The sequence below is a fragment of the Mus caroli genome, unplaced genomic scaffold, assembly GCF_978045245.1.
Source record: "Mus caroli unplaced genomic scaffold, Mus_caroli_1 scaffold_1, whole genome shotgun sequence".
NCBI lineage: Eukaryota > Metazoa > Chordata > Mammalia > Rodentia > Muridae > Mus > Mus caroli.
This window is the reverse complement of record NW_028227256.1, coordinates 36,298,125-36,311,599: the sequence shown is the minus strand read 5'-3', so window position 1 is coordinate 36,311,599 and position 13,475 is coordinate 36,298,125. Positions and strand designations below refer to the sequence as shown.

The 13,475-nt window shown below is 45.5% G+C and overlaps 1 protein-coding gene across 2 annotated transcripts in view; it reads left to right on the top strand.

Moving 5' to 3' along the window:
• The window catches only part of Tbc1d8 (TBC1 domain family member 8), a 109,501-nt gene extending 96,063 nt beyond the window's left edge, over positions 1 to 13,438 (top strand). For both annotated transcript variants that reach the window (XM_029476619.2, XM_021185175.3), the window contains exons 12-20: positions 2,661 to 2,946; positions 3,891 to 4,020; positions 4,158 to 4,256; positions 4,721 to 4,789; positions 7,365 to 7,605; positions 8,348 to 8,413; positions 10,657 to 10,746; positions 11,039 to 11,136; positions 12,084 to 13,438. In XM_029476619.2, coding sequence (XP_029332479.1) covers positions 2,661 to 2,946; positions 3,891 to 4,020; positions 4,158 to 4,256; positions 4,721 to 4,789; positions 7,365 to 7,605; positions 8,348 to 8,413; positions 10,657 to 10,746; positions 11,039 to 11,136; positions 12,084 to 12,521 — 1,517 coding nt within the window. In that variant the 3' untranslated portion in view covers positions 12,522 to 13,438. The remainder of the gene's footprint in view (positions 1 to 2,660; positions 2,947 to 3,890; positions 4,021 to 4,157; positions 4,257 to 4,720; positions 4,790 to 7,364; positions 7,606 to 8,347; positions 8,414 to 10,656; positions 10,747 to 11,038; positions 11,137 to 12,083) is intronic.
• The last annotated feature ends 37 nt before the right edge of the window (positions 13,439 to 13,475 follow it).

Genomic DNA, 13,475 nt, shown 5'->3' with positions numbered 1-13,475 from the left:
TGGCCAGGCAGGCAAGATGGCTCCGTGGGTAAATGTACTGTGTGCTAGGCATTATGACCTGAGAGTGATCCCTAGGACCCGAGTGGTGGAAGAAGAGCAATGGCTTCAGCACGTTGTTCTCTTACTCTGTGTGTGCCCTCCTCTACCTCTCTCTCTGTCTCTGTCTCTTTCTTTGTCTCTCTCTCTCATGCATACACATATAGACACATACATACATGTGCACATGAATAAATATAATTTAAAAATAAAGAAATCAGCTGGGCGTGGTGGCGCACGCCTTTAAACCCAGCACTCGGGAGGCGGAGGCAGGCGGATTTCTGAGTTCGAGGCCAGCCTGGTCTACAAAGTGAGCTCCAGGACAGCCAGGGCTATACAGAGAAACCCTGTCTCGTAAAACCAAAAAAAAAAAAAAAATAATAAAGAAAGAAAGAAAGAAAGAAAGAAATCAGGGTGTCAGTATATAAACAAACAAAAGAATCAGGTAAATAGAGAATTTGGTGCCTGGCTGGCTGTAGGGCCCAACTGGAAGCTGATATCTTTGAAGACTGCTTTCTAAGAACTGAAGGGTCTGTCGGCCTGTAACAGTAAGAAATGGAGTGGGGGATGTGTGTGCGCAGGCTGTGTGTTATTTTGGATATATGTGTGCCCTTGATGGGTACCTGGCTCTTTTCCTTGCCCGAGTGGGTGGTGGGCAGCTGGCTTCACTTCCTGTTTCACTTGATTTTGTGGGAGGTGTGCAAAAAATTAAGAAATGAGTTGTGGTGTGGTTGGAAGAAGCATCGTCAAAAACCACTGGTTGCTAAGTGTTCCTATAAGGCAGCTTGCAGTCTCTCTCTCTCTCTCTCTCTCTCTCTCTCTCTCTCTCTCTCTCTCTCTCTCTCTTCTCTCCCTCCCTCCCTCCCTCCCTAGCCCCCCACCCCGTGTGTGTGTGTGTGTGTGTGTGTGTGTGTGTGTGTGTGTGTGTGTGTCTGCTGCTGTCGTGAGAAAATGAGCATGTCCCTCACCACAGGTCACTTTGCTGCCTGCAGCTAATTTCTGTTACCTACAGTGATGTTGGCCTACTCCGGAAGGACCAGTTTTGTGTCTGGCTTCCTTCATCCACTGGCTGTGGCCAGCATCCACCCTGGCATATGTAGGTAGTTTGCTCCACTGTGTTGTAGACATAGGTCCTTAGGTTCATACCAAGTTGACTTGTCTAGTCGCTGTCTTAGTTACTGTTCTTGGAGGGATAGAACCAACAGAGTGAACGTATATTAGGAGGACCCATTAGGCCGGCTTACAGGATACAGTCTGGCTAATCTCACAGTGGAGAGGCAGAGAATCCAATGGTTTCTCGGTACATTGAAGCTGGATGTCTAACATTCCCCACTTTGCCCTGAAGACCTGAAAGACTGTTGGAGAGCTGCTGGTCCTCAGATGTCATTAGAGCCATGAGTGAAGGAATGCCACAGCAGAGGAGTGATAGGGGAGAAACCTGTCAGCAAAAGGAAGGGCAAGCAGGGAAAGGCAGCGTTCCCTTCTTCCAACCGTCCTTAATCTAACCATACATAGGGTGGGTCATCCCACTGTTACCTTCATGGGATCCCCAACTGCTTCCCATTGAACTGATTCCAGATGGGAATTCAGGGGGCCTTCAGTGTGAGCCCATGAAATAAAGTTCAGTGAATATTCATGTCGTTCTCCCCATGTTTCCCTAGGAGGACTGTGGGTATGGGGGTAGGGGAACTGTGTTAGGTAAGAAGATGCCACCATATTACTGAGTGGATGGGTGAGTTACGTGTTCTGTTTCAGCCCTGTGCGAGCCTCAGCTTGTCCCGAGTCCTTGCTAACACCTGGGGTTGTCCTTTCCTCTTAACCATGCACTGTGAATGGTATTTGTCCTGTGGCTCTTAGTTTGTGTCTCACAGATAACTAATTGCTTTGAACATATTTCTCTGTGTTTACTGCTATCTGAAGGCAAGTTTTGAGATATTTTTAAAAAGGAAACTGGTTATTGGCCTCTTGCAAAGCTGCAGAAGTTGTTTGCTCCAGATTTGAGAGTGCCAGGGAGCTGTGCTGTCAAGTTTTCTCTAGTTAAGTTCATGTTTGCATTTTGTTGCTGGTTTCTTTTGAAGAAAGGATTGGTTTTTTTAGACAGGGTTTCTATGGATAGGATAGCCTCGTCTATTCTGGGACTCAGCTCTGTAGATTAGGCTGGCCTCAAACTCAGAGAGATCCACCTGCCTCTACCTCTGCCTACCAAGTGCTGGGACTAAAGTTGTACCCCACCACCACCCATCAAAGAATGGAATTTTTGATGTCTTTGATGGGTAGTACTTTTTATATCCTAAGATAATTCTGTTTTATTCCTATATTTTCTTCTAGAAGTTATAAGTTATAAGCATTTGCCTTTAGGTCCCTGGTTCGTCTCCTAGGTGTTTTTTTATGCGTAAGGGCGGGGTTGAGCCCCTTCCCCCACTGATTAAGCACTGTTTTTTGGAAAGACTGTCTTTACATTGAGTGATGGTGGCCACATGTCAAGAGTCAGTGAACTAAGCTCATTCCTTTCTGGACTCCAATCCTTGTTTCATGATACTACCTTAGAGCAAGCTTCATTTCGGCCCTCCACTGGGAGGAAAGCATGATCCTTTCCCACCGAAGCTTCTTGCTCTCTTTGGCAGGGGCTCAGGTGGACCAGTCTGTGTTTGAGGAGCTCATCAAGGAGCACCTCCCAGAGCTGGCGGAGCACATGAGCGACCTCTCGGCGTTAGCGTCCGTCTCCCTCTCCTGGTTCCTGACTCTGTTCCTCAGCATCATGCCGCTGGAGAGCGCTGTGCATGTTGTTGACTGCTTCTTCTACGATGGGATCAAGGCCATCTTCCAGCTGGGGCTGGCTGTGCTGGAAGCCAACGCAGAGGAACTGTGCAGCAGCAAAGATGACGGACAGGCCCTGATGGTCCTCAGCAGGTGGGCTCTGGCTACTTCCTCCTGTGGGTCAGGGCGGAATGGAGTAGGTCGCAGTGGGGGCAACAGGAAGACCACAGAGGGAAGCCACGGTTTATGTGCCACATCTGTGGAAGCTTTCTGTTCCACACTGCTCCTTGGCACCTGTCATCCTGTGGTCTCTCCAGAATGGGTCTGTCATGTGGCACCACCACTGGGTTACAAAGGTGGCTGTCTTCTCTTTCTGCCAAATGAGAGTTCAGGGAGAACAAGGCCCTAAATGCTTTTGTCTTCTAAGAAGATCTTAGATGGAATCACTGTGGTGCTGAGCAGGACTGAGGACCACCCAGAAATGCTGGCTCATGCATGGGTAGCCAACTGGAAGTGTCAAGTACTAAGTACAGAGCGATGGTTCTCATCCTGTGGGTCTTGACCCCTTTGGGATTGTGTATCAGGTATACTGTGTATCAAGTATTTATGATTCATAACAGTAGCAACAGTTATGAAGTAGCAACAAAATAATTTGGCTGGGGAAATTATATGACATGAGGAACTATATTAAAGGGCCACAGCATTAGGAAGGTTGAGAACCAATAATATTGCAGTAAATGAGCTAGAGTGACACCCCCCCCCCCAAAAAAAAAAAAAAAAAAAAAAGGCCCAAGGTTGAGTCTGGACCCTGGGTCTCAGAGATAGTTTCTTTTCAGAATGTGCTGGGAGCTTAAAACCATCTAGGCACAGTTTATGATGATTTCACTGGAGTATCAAGGCTTAGCAATGCATGGAGCCCAGGTCCGCAAGCCTGACTTTAGGAGCTCTCTGCTTCTGCTGGAGTGACGACCATGGTATTTGGTGCCTTGCCTGGCCCTGAGTGTTAAGAGTGTGAGAGTATGCTGGGATTTCATGTGCCCAATGCTCTCCCCATGAAAGTAGGTGTGGGCTTTAACTGTCTGTGGGGGTGTGCTCAGGTTTCTAGATCACATTAAGAATGAAGACAGCCCGGGGCCCCCCATTGGCAGCCACCATGCCTTTTTCTCTGATGATCAGGAGCCATATCCTGTGACCGACATTGCTGACCTGATCCGGGACTCCTATGAGGTACAGGAGCCCCTGTTTCATACTCCCAGGCCCCTTCCTAGTTGGAAGCCAAAGTGTGCCTGGGATATAGATCCGGAGGAGGGTTTCTGGCTGCTTCCTATTAGCTCTGGACCCAGGCAGTCCCTGTGTCTATGCAGAAATTTGGAAACCAGTCTGTGGAGCAGATTGAACATCTACGCTGCAAGCACAGGATCAGGGTCCTGCAAGGACACGAGGACACCACCAAGCAGAATGTGGTGAGCAGAGGGCACCTCCTTGGGGCTCATGGGATAGAGCTGACCGTGAGGCTCTCACTGGTCATAAAACATGGGAAGAGATGTTTCCTTCTCTTTCTCTCCCTCACTGAACTTAGTAGCCACAATGTCACATAGAAACAAAGAGTCAACTGGGAGCCTCAGTTTCCATGGTTATAAAATAGGGATAACGCCTATGGTTTAAGTGTTCTCATTCAAGCAGCTGTCAACCTGGAGTCTCTGCAACATCTTCACCTCCTTTAGAGCTTGACAGGCTGGCTCAGAACAATGTGCAAATTGGAAGGTGGTTGAAGACAAAACACCTTTCCTAACCTGAATTTTGTGATGGTAGGAGTTGATGCTACTGAGACAAGGGTACTGCACGTCCACTAGGAGAGTCCCACCCTTCCTCTGAGGGTACAGGGTGCAGGCGTGGACCTTACTCCACTGTTTATTCTTTCTCTAAGCTCCGTGTCGTTATCCCAGAAGTCTCCATTCTTCCTGAAGACCTTGAGGAACTCTATGACCTATTCAAGGTAGGAAACGGAGGAGGAGGGAGTCCTGGGCCTCCGGCCAGGGGGTCCTGTGCCACCTTCTAGGGGCCAGTAGTTGCCTTTTCTCTGGAAGCAGAGGCTAGAACTAGCTTGTCTACATGCTTTAACAAGAAAACCCCCACCTAATGCTGTGTCAACCAATCAGTGCCTCTTATCTATGTGTCAGGCTTCCTGAGTCCGGCTTCAGGCTGGCACAGGAAGGGTGGAGCTGCATGATCCCAGGACAGTTCACCAGGGCTTATGCAGCCCCTGTACCCAAGCAGCGGGGCATCAGTGGAGAGGCACTTGCTGCGCTGTGGTCTGATGCTCATTGCTCTGCAGTGTACTAGCGAGCATGGACTTCAGGTCTGGGGTAGACAGTGACTACTCTGAAATGATCGTGCTTATTCCTGTTCCTGCCCCGAGCTCAGCATGTAGTAGCTGTTATACATACACACTTGTGTATTATGTGGTTGGTCTGTAGCTGCTTCATGTATTTTCCCTTGTTGATATCAACTCTTTCTCATGCTGTATAATCATCACTGTTATTATTGTTGTTGGGGTATTATTGTTGTTGGTGTCTTCTAGTTGGCTTTTTAGGGCATTGTACTTAGATTTAAGATTTTTTCTTTTTAATAAAGAAGCAGCGTCTCACTAAGTTGCCATGGGTAGCTTCTTGCTTGTGACACTTCTATGTGTCAAGCAGAGCTGGGATTACAGGCATGCACCACTGAGCACAGTTAGCCTTTAAATTATTTAGTCTCTCACCCTAACACTTGCATCAACAATTGGTGCCTACTGCACGTGTGCTGCTCCAGAGCCCGTTTATTTTTAACTAGTAATATTATAGTAAACTAGAAAGCCCTGTTTTCTTAATCCTTGAGTTTTTTGTTTTGTTTTTTGGACAGGGTTCCACTGTTTCCCTGCCTGGCCTAGAACTCAGTCACCTGCTTCTGTCTCCCAAATACTGAACTTAGCTTTTGTGTGGTGGCACATTGTGTTAGGTGTATCTCTCGGCCTCTGAGTCAGAATTACATGGGACTCTCCTCGCTCTGAGAGGTTCAACAGAGTGTGTTGTCCTCAGTTTGTCCTCCTTTCCTAGGCTTAGGATCCAGCAGCCTGGTCTTTCATCGACTGCTTTAAATAGTCTTTTGGGGGGGCTGGTGAGATGGCTCAGTGGGTAAGAGCACCTGACTGCTCTTCCGAAGGTCCAGAGTTCAAATCCCAGCAACCACATGGTGGCTCACAACCATCCGTAACGAGATCTGGCGCCCTCTTCTGGAGTGTCTGAAGATAGCTACAGTGAACTTACATATAATAAATAAATCTTTAAAAAAAAAATAGTCTTTTGGTTAAAGAGGAATGAGCATGGTCTTGCATGCCTATAGTCCAAGCGAATGAAAGCCTAAGGCAGGAGGATTGGGAGTTTGAAACTAAGCAGAATGGACACATAATTGAAAAAACAAATCAAACCAAGGCAAGGGACTGGTAAATAAGTCAGTGGGTAAAAATGCTTACCGCTAAGCTGAGTTCAGTTCTCAGAAACCTGTGGTGGAAGTAGAAACCTACATCACAAAGTGTTCCCTAACACTATGTGCACACAGACACACAAATGAATACCAGTGGGGGTGTGTCCTTGGGATGTAGCCCAGTCAGTGGTAGAATGCTTGCCATGTTATGTAGTTTCATTTCTGTTGCTATGACAGAATATCCTGACCAAAACACCACTGTCACCACCATGTAAGAAAGGGAAGGGCTTGTTCAGCTTATAATTTCAGACTAAAGTCATTATTTTGGGGAAGTCAAGGCAGAACTCAACCAGCTAGTCATATCACACCCACAATCAAGAGCCAAGGGAATAACTCCACCCTGGATTATTCTTTGCTTGCAGCTAGCTTTCTCTTAAGTTGTTCAGTGTTCTCCATCTAGGAAATGTTACCCACAATGGATTGGGTCTTCCGACATGAATTAACAATCAAGACACCATCTCCTTTCACTTGCCCACCGTAAGACAACTTGATCTAGGAGAGCCCCCGTTGGGTTCTTCCAAGGGGATTCTGGATTATGCTGGCACGTAGAACCAAGCAGCACACCTTGCACAGCCAGGCCTGAGCTTGATCCTTAGCACCACAGAAAGAGACGAATGATGACTGCTACTTGATGCCATTTCTATTTATTACTGGTATTAAGTAGTCCGTTGAATTTCTGAGCCCAGGCTTGTGAAGTCTCATTCTCTCTCCAGTTGAGACCATGGACGTAATTTTCCGAATGATCAGCTAAATGCATACACTGTGCTGGGTGATTATGCCCCAGAGCACATGAGTTCTTACTTTGCTTCCTTCTATGGACTGCATTAAGACATAAAATACCTTTCTCACCATTAAAGAAAAAAACTTGAAAACAACCAAAAATCGGAAGTGGCCCTTCCCTGTAAAGTAATTAGTGTCAATGTGGTGAAGTGGGTTTCCCTCCTATGTCTGCCTATGGAGACACACAAGTGCACACATTCAGATGATCTCTTCTCCTGCATTACAGAATGTGGACTGAAGCAAAGCTTTTTTCTCTCCCCTGCTTTAAGAGAGCACACATGATGAGCTGTTACTGGGAGCACCACAGGCCCATGGCCCTGCGCCATGATCCCAGCAGGCCCTATGCTGAACAGTACCGCATTGATGCCCGGCAGTTTGCACACCTATTCCAGTTGGTATCGCCATGGACCTGTGGGGTCCATACAGAGATCCTTGCTGAGAGGCTCTTCAGGCTTCTGGATGACAACATGGACCAGCTCATAGAGTTCAAAGCCTTCACAAGCTGTCTAGGTATGACTGGACTCTTTCCTCTCTCCCTGTAGTGAGCTGCCTTGGCATTCATCTGGGAACAGAAGATAGGGCGGGCAGATCATACAATCGATGTGTTTGTAATTAGCCTGTTAAACATCACTCTGTGCTCTGCAGGCTCCTGTTAAGAGTCACCCTTAATGTCCTTCAGGGATGGGAGGTATTTAAGGTGTGGTCCTGATTTGCTGTGTACATAAAATCACAATCTTTGAAAAGCACAACACATACAAGATTCCCTGCCCTTCAGTTATTTCTGGCATTTGGATGCAAGGGTACTAGACACACTCAACAAGGGTACTAGACACACTCAACAAGGGTACTAGACACACTCAACAAGGGTACTAGACACACTCAACAAGGGTACTAGACACACTCAACAAGGGTACTAGACACACTCAACAAGGGTACTAGACACACTCAACAAGGGTACTAGACACACACAACAAGGGTACTAGACACACTCAACAAGGGTACTAGACACACTCAACAAGGGTACTAGACACACTCAACAAGGGTACTAGACACACTCAACAAGGGTACTAGACACACTCAACAAGGGTACTAGACACACTCAACAAGGGTACTAGACACACTCAACAAGGGTACTAGACACACTCAACAAGGGTACTAGACGACACACTCAACAAGGGTTTGGCCTCCAAGCTTAAACCCAGACTAATGGAATTCATTTGTCCTTTGTGCATGTCTCTCTTCAACCTTGCAGACATCATGTACAATGGAGAAATGAACGAGAAGATTAAGCTGCTGTACAGGCTTCATATCCCCCCAGGTAAGCAAGCGTCTGGGCTCTGCCCCAACAGTCATCACTGTGCAGGCCACCATGTGGGTTCTCTCTGGGTTCAGTTCCCTCTATCCAGTTTGTAAAGGAGTCATCCTTTCCTCCCAATGCATTTTCAGACTCCTTTGTCAGCGTATTTTTATTTCCTATTCCATTGTCTGTTTTGGGGGGGTGGGTGGGGAGATTGGGGCTTGTGTAACTTGTTCTGGTAGACCAGGCTGGCCTCAAACTCCCTCCCAAGTGCTGGGGCTATAGGGATGTACATCCCTCCTCCAGCATTACCAGGCTCTTTTTGACACTGGCTCTGTAGAGTATTTGAGATCAGGTACTATGATGCATTTATCATTGAAACATTGATGGACAGTAATTGAAATGTGTAGGTTTCAGTAATAGAAACATTTTTACTAATTCTGTTAATATTTTTTTAGGACATAGAATTCCATTATCTTCCCTGGCTTTTTCAGGTTGCAGAAACTGCAATATACAAAAGCAATTTCTCTTCAGATTTTGTTTACTTCTTGACATCTTGACTGTTAACAAGAGCTCTTCTCTGGTCTATTTTGAATTCTAAATACTTATTAGGGTCTTGATATCCTTCCTTTAGATTTAAGAAAATTTCTATAATTTAACTGAATAGATTCTAGTTGTCTTAGGTTTTAGTTGCTTGGTCATACATTTACTTTTGGTTATAGTGGTCATACTGTCATGGTTTTTAAAAAAAAAATTTTTTTTTTTTTTTTGGTTCTCAAGTAAGCAAGCCTGTGTACCATGCGTGTGGCCTGGTACTTGGCAGAGGCCAGGGGCATCAAATCTCTTGGGACCGGAGTTGAGAGCACTGGGAGTGGCAATCTCTCTAGCCCATGGCCATGCCATTTAAGCTTAGCTTTTCTTGATGTTTGAGAGTACCATTTCCTCATTTTTGTCTCCCATCTGATTGTATTCCTTCTTCGTCACATCTAACGCTGTGGTGGTGGGTGGTTTGAATCTTTTTTCTTTCCAACACTTTCTGATATTTATGTAAGCACAGGGACACACTGAAGTCAAGACTTGAATGTGGCCAGGCAGTGGTGGTACACACCTTTAATCTCAGCACTTAGGAGGCAAAGGCAGTTCCAGGACAACCAGGGCTATAGAGAAACTGTCTCAAAAACCAAAAAGCAAACAACAAAAATGAGTGTGCATTCTTACATTTCACCATTTCGAAGGAAGGGGTCCGCAGATGGGGGGTGTCTGTTTACAGCTTTCTTTGTGCACTGGGTTGACCAGTCTCGGCTTCGGGGTTGCTCTCTTCTACCTCCCATCTCATCATAGCAGAGACTACAGATGTGCACCAACAGCTTCTACATGAGTTCTAAGGACTTGAACTTGGGTTCTCAAGCTTAAAAAGCAAGCCTTTGTCTAGCCCCCTTGCTTTCCCAAATTATAATTTCCTCCTTCAACCACACTGCTGACCTCTTTTTCTGTTACTGGCTTTTCCCAGGCCATAGAGTGAATTAACCAGCTTGTCTGTGTGCTTAAGTCTCTCATCATCTTTTGCCAGAAAGCGTGAAGCACTTAGGATCTATTAAGATATTTTAAGTTTTAAATAACACATTAAACAAATGTGTATCATACATGTGTACCATATATGTGATAATATTCCCATCACCCTCCAACCTGTTGCCTTTTTTTCTGGTGACTGAGCAACCACGGCTCTACAGAAGCAAGACCTGACCATGAAGAAAATGTTTCTTCTGCACCTAGCAACCATAACTGCCCAGACCTGTGGAGGGGCAGGATACCTGCCCTTCTCTCCTAAGGAGATGAGTGTACAGTCTTACCTGATCAGATAAAGCCTAGCATCACAGATGATCGCAGGACAGAAATGACAATACTGTATATAGTGTATTGTTAAAATTGTTTAGGGGTAGATGTGGAAATAATGAGATGGACACAGGGATGAGATACGGTAGAAAAGGAGCAAGAACACAGACAGAGCCAGGGAGGCTATTTCTGAGAGGAAAAGAGCAAGGCATGCCAGAATCTGGTGGAATTCTAGGCCAGCCAGGGCTTTGTGAAGACAGTTTCAATCCTACCAATTTACACGTCTAAACACAGTGCTCATTGTAAACTGCTGTATTTTTTTTCAGGTCAGCATCAGCTGTGTCTGTGTATGAATGTGAGATATGTGTCTATAAAAGCATTTAGCTTTACAGGTGTAAACTTTACTCCAATTTAAGCATTTTCCTTTTAAGCACTCACTGAAAATGACAGAGATAGCCAGTCACCATTGAAGAATCCTCTGTTGTCAACTTCAAGACCCCTGGTACTGGGCAAACCCAATGGTGAGCATGTTTCTACTACTGGCTCTTAGCAACCGATCCCTCTCCCTTACCATTCAGTAGTCCATGGACAGCAAGGCTCGAGTGCCCCTAGCGTCCTAGTTCTCTGCAGCTTTCATCCTTTTCTAGGGTCCTCTTTTACCAGGAAGGCCCTAGAAGTCTGATAGATATATACTCAGTTGTAAAAGAGTAACCTCTTGGTTTTATATGCAATTTGCTTAGTGTGGCGTCCTGTTCTCTTACTATCCCAATTTTAATTTTCATAGAATTTAAACTGTTGTTTCCCTTTGCCAAGGTGACACAATTGATTATCAGAAACAGCTGAAACAGATGATTAAGGATTTAGCCAAAGAAAAGGATAAAATGGAGAAAGAGTTGCCCAAAATGAGTCAGGTAAGGCATCTTGACTTCCCACAACACTGCTGTGTTCCAGTCACCTCTTTGTAACAGGTTGCAAACAACATGGCAGCCTCCCACACCTCTGACCTTGTTAGTGCTACACAAGTGCCACAGGGAAGCAGGTTTCATGTGAAAAGGCTCTTGCTAATGCATGAGAAATTTCGAGTGGTCCTGTGTGACTTCAGTGACTTTTTAAAAACTATGTGTGGTCAAGGCATGAAGGCCAACAGGTGTCCTTTGACCTTCAACTCAGACTGAACATGAAGCCAGGTAGGCAGTTCCTGGTCTTCCCAGGCTTTCACATGTGTTATATCACCCAGAGCTATCTGCACGATTTTTAAAAAAGTTCCTGTCAAGTATTAGCCTCTTCTTTTGCTACCATAAAATAGTTGTGGGTGTTTCATCTAAACCACTGAACAGTGCGGTACTTTTTTCTCCCCACTCTACCTACCTGTCTCCTAAGCACTGGGAAGCACTCCTAAGCTACATGCCCTGTTTTTATTATCCTCAAGGCCTGCATCTCATGAACTGACATTTACCACCCAAAGTTAGCACGGAAACCCTCTTGATCAAAATGCTTGGGATAGAAGGTGGCACACGCCTTTAATCCCAGCACTTGGGAGACAGAGGCAGACAGATTTCTGAGTTCGAGGCCAGCCTGATCTACAAAATGAGTTCCAGGACAGCCAGGGCCCACAGAGAAACCCTGTTTCGAAAAACCAAAAAAAAAAAAAAAAAAAAAGTACCTTTCTAAATATGCTGCTTGTGCAACCAGACACTAGTGGGACACAACTATCACCCAGTGTTTACTGGAGAGGCAGGAAGATCATGGATAACCGTCTCAGACCAGTTTCCCATGGCACAAAGATTAAACAGCATACACTTTTCTGCTAGTGTAACATATCCTCATGCTGTTGTCTGTGGCCTTCTTTTAATTCTAGAGAGAATTTATCCAGTTCTGTAAAACTCTGTACAGTATGTTCCATGAAGATCCAGAGGAAAATGACCTGTATCAAGCCATTGCCACAGTAACCACTCTGCTACTGCAGATTGGAGAAGTGGGCCAGCGAGGTAGCAGTTCAGGAAGCTGCTCCCAAGAATGTGAGGAGCCGCAGGCCTCGGCTCCTCCAGAACAGGACTCAGTTTTTGCTGAGGCTGGGAAGAGTCCCCAGGCCTTCCCAGAGACTGAAGGGGACTGGACTGTGTCCCTTGAACACATTTTGGCGTCCCTTCTCACTGAGCAGTCACTGGTGAATTTTTTTGAAAAGCCACTCAACATTAAATCCAAACTTGAAAACGCCAAGCTCAATCAGTACAGTCTCAAAGTTTTGGAAATGAGCCACCCACCACAGGCAGAACTGAAGCTCAATGACCTGTAGGCCCTAAGCTGCTGGAGAACACACTGGAGCCGACCACACCAAAGCAGGAACTGTCAGCCTACAACCAGGCAACTCCACCACCTCAGTCACAGCTGGGGGACTGCTGCAGGTCTGACGCATTTCTATTTATTCTCAAGAGGACAGGTGAGTGGTGGGATGCCCTGTTTACATACACTGTGACTATCAACTTTGCTGAAACCAGTGTTTCTGTTGTGATCCTGATAGTGAGTCTGCCCTTTGATGAAGAAAAAGATGCCACCGGAACTAAGAGACATCAACCCCAGGCTCATGTTTCCACTGGTCAGAAACAAGAGATCCCAGAACCATTGCCTGTACAACTGTATTTGGCTTTTTTTGCACTAATTTTGTTTCAATGCTGGTAATTGAAACCATTTAATATATCTCGTATTCACTTTATATACCCTTCCAAAAACATGTTCAAACCATGCCTTCAATGTTTGTCCCCAAGGTTTTTAATAAAAATCGTTCTTTTGTACTGACTTTTTAAAAATGTCGTCTTAAGGGCAGACAACACATCCCAGAGATGATGTGTTGGCAAAGATGGCCGGAAAGGCAGAGTTGACGTCCCAGGTTCAATTCCTGAGACCCACACAACATAAGTTAATTCAGTACATTTAAGTTATAACCTCAATCTTTACCTCCTAATCTTCGGCTCACACATACACCTGGAACTGAAAACGAGAGCTTACAAACAAGCTGGGCATTTAATTGCCAATACTAGGGAGGAAAAGGCAGGTGGATTTCTGAGTTCAAGGCCACCCTAGTCTACAGAAGAAGCAGTGCCACAAGAAACCCTGTTTCAAAAACAAAACAACAACAAAAAAACCCAAATCCACAATCCTAATAAACGGACTTCTGTGAAAGGAATGTTTCACGTATTTCTAATTTCCCATGTACCCAGAACAGAGATTCTCAAGATTAATTTCCAACACC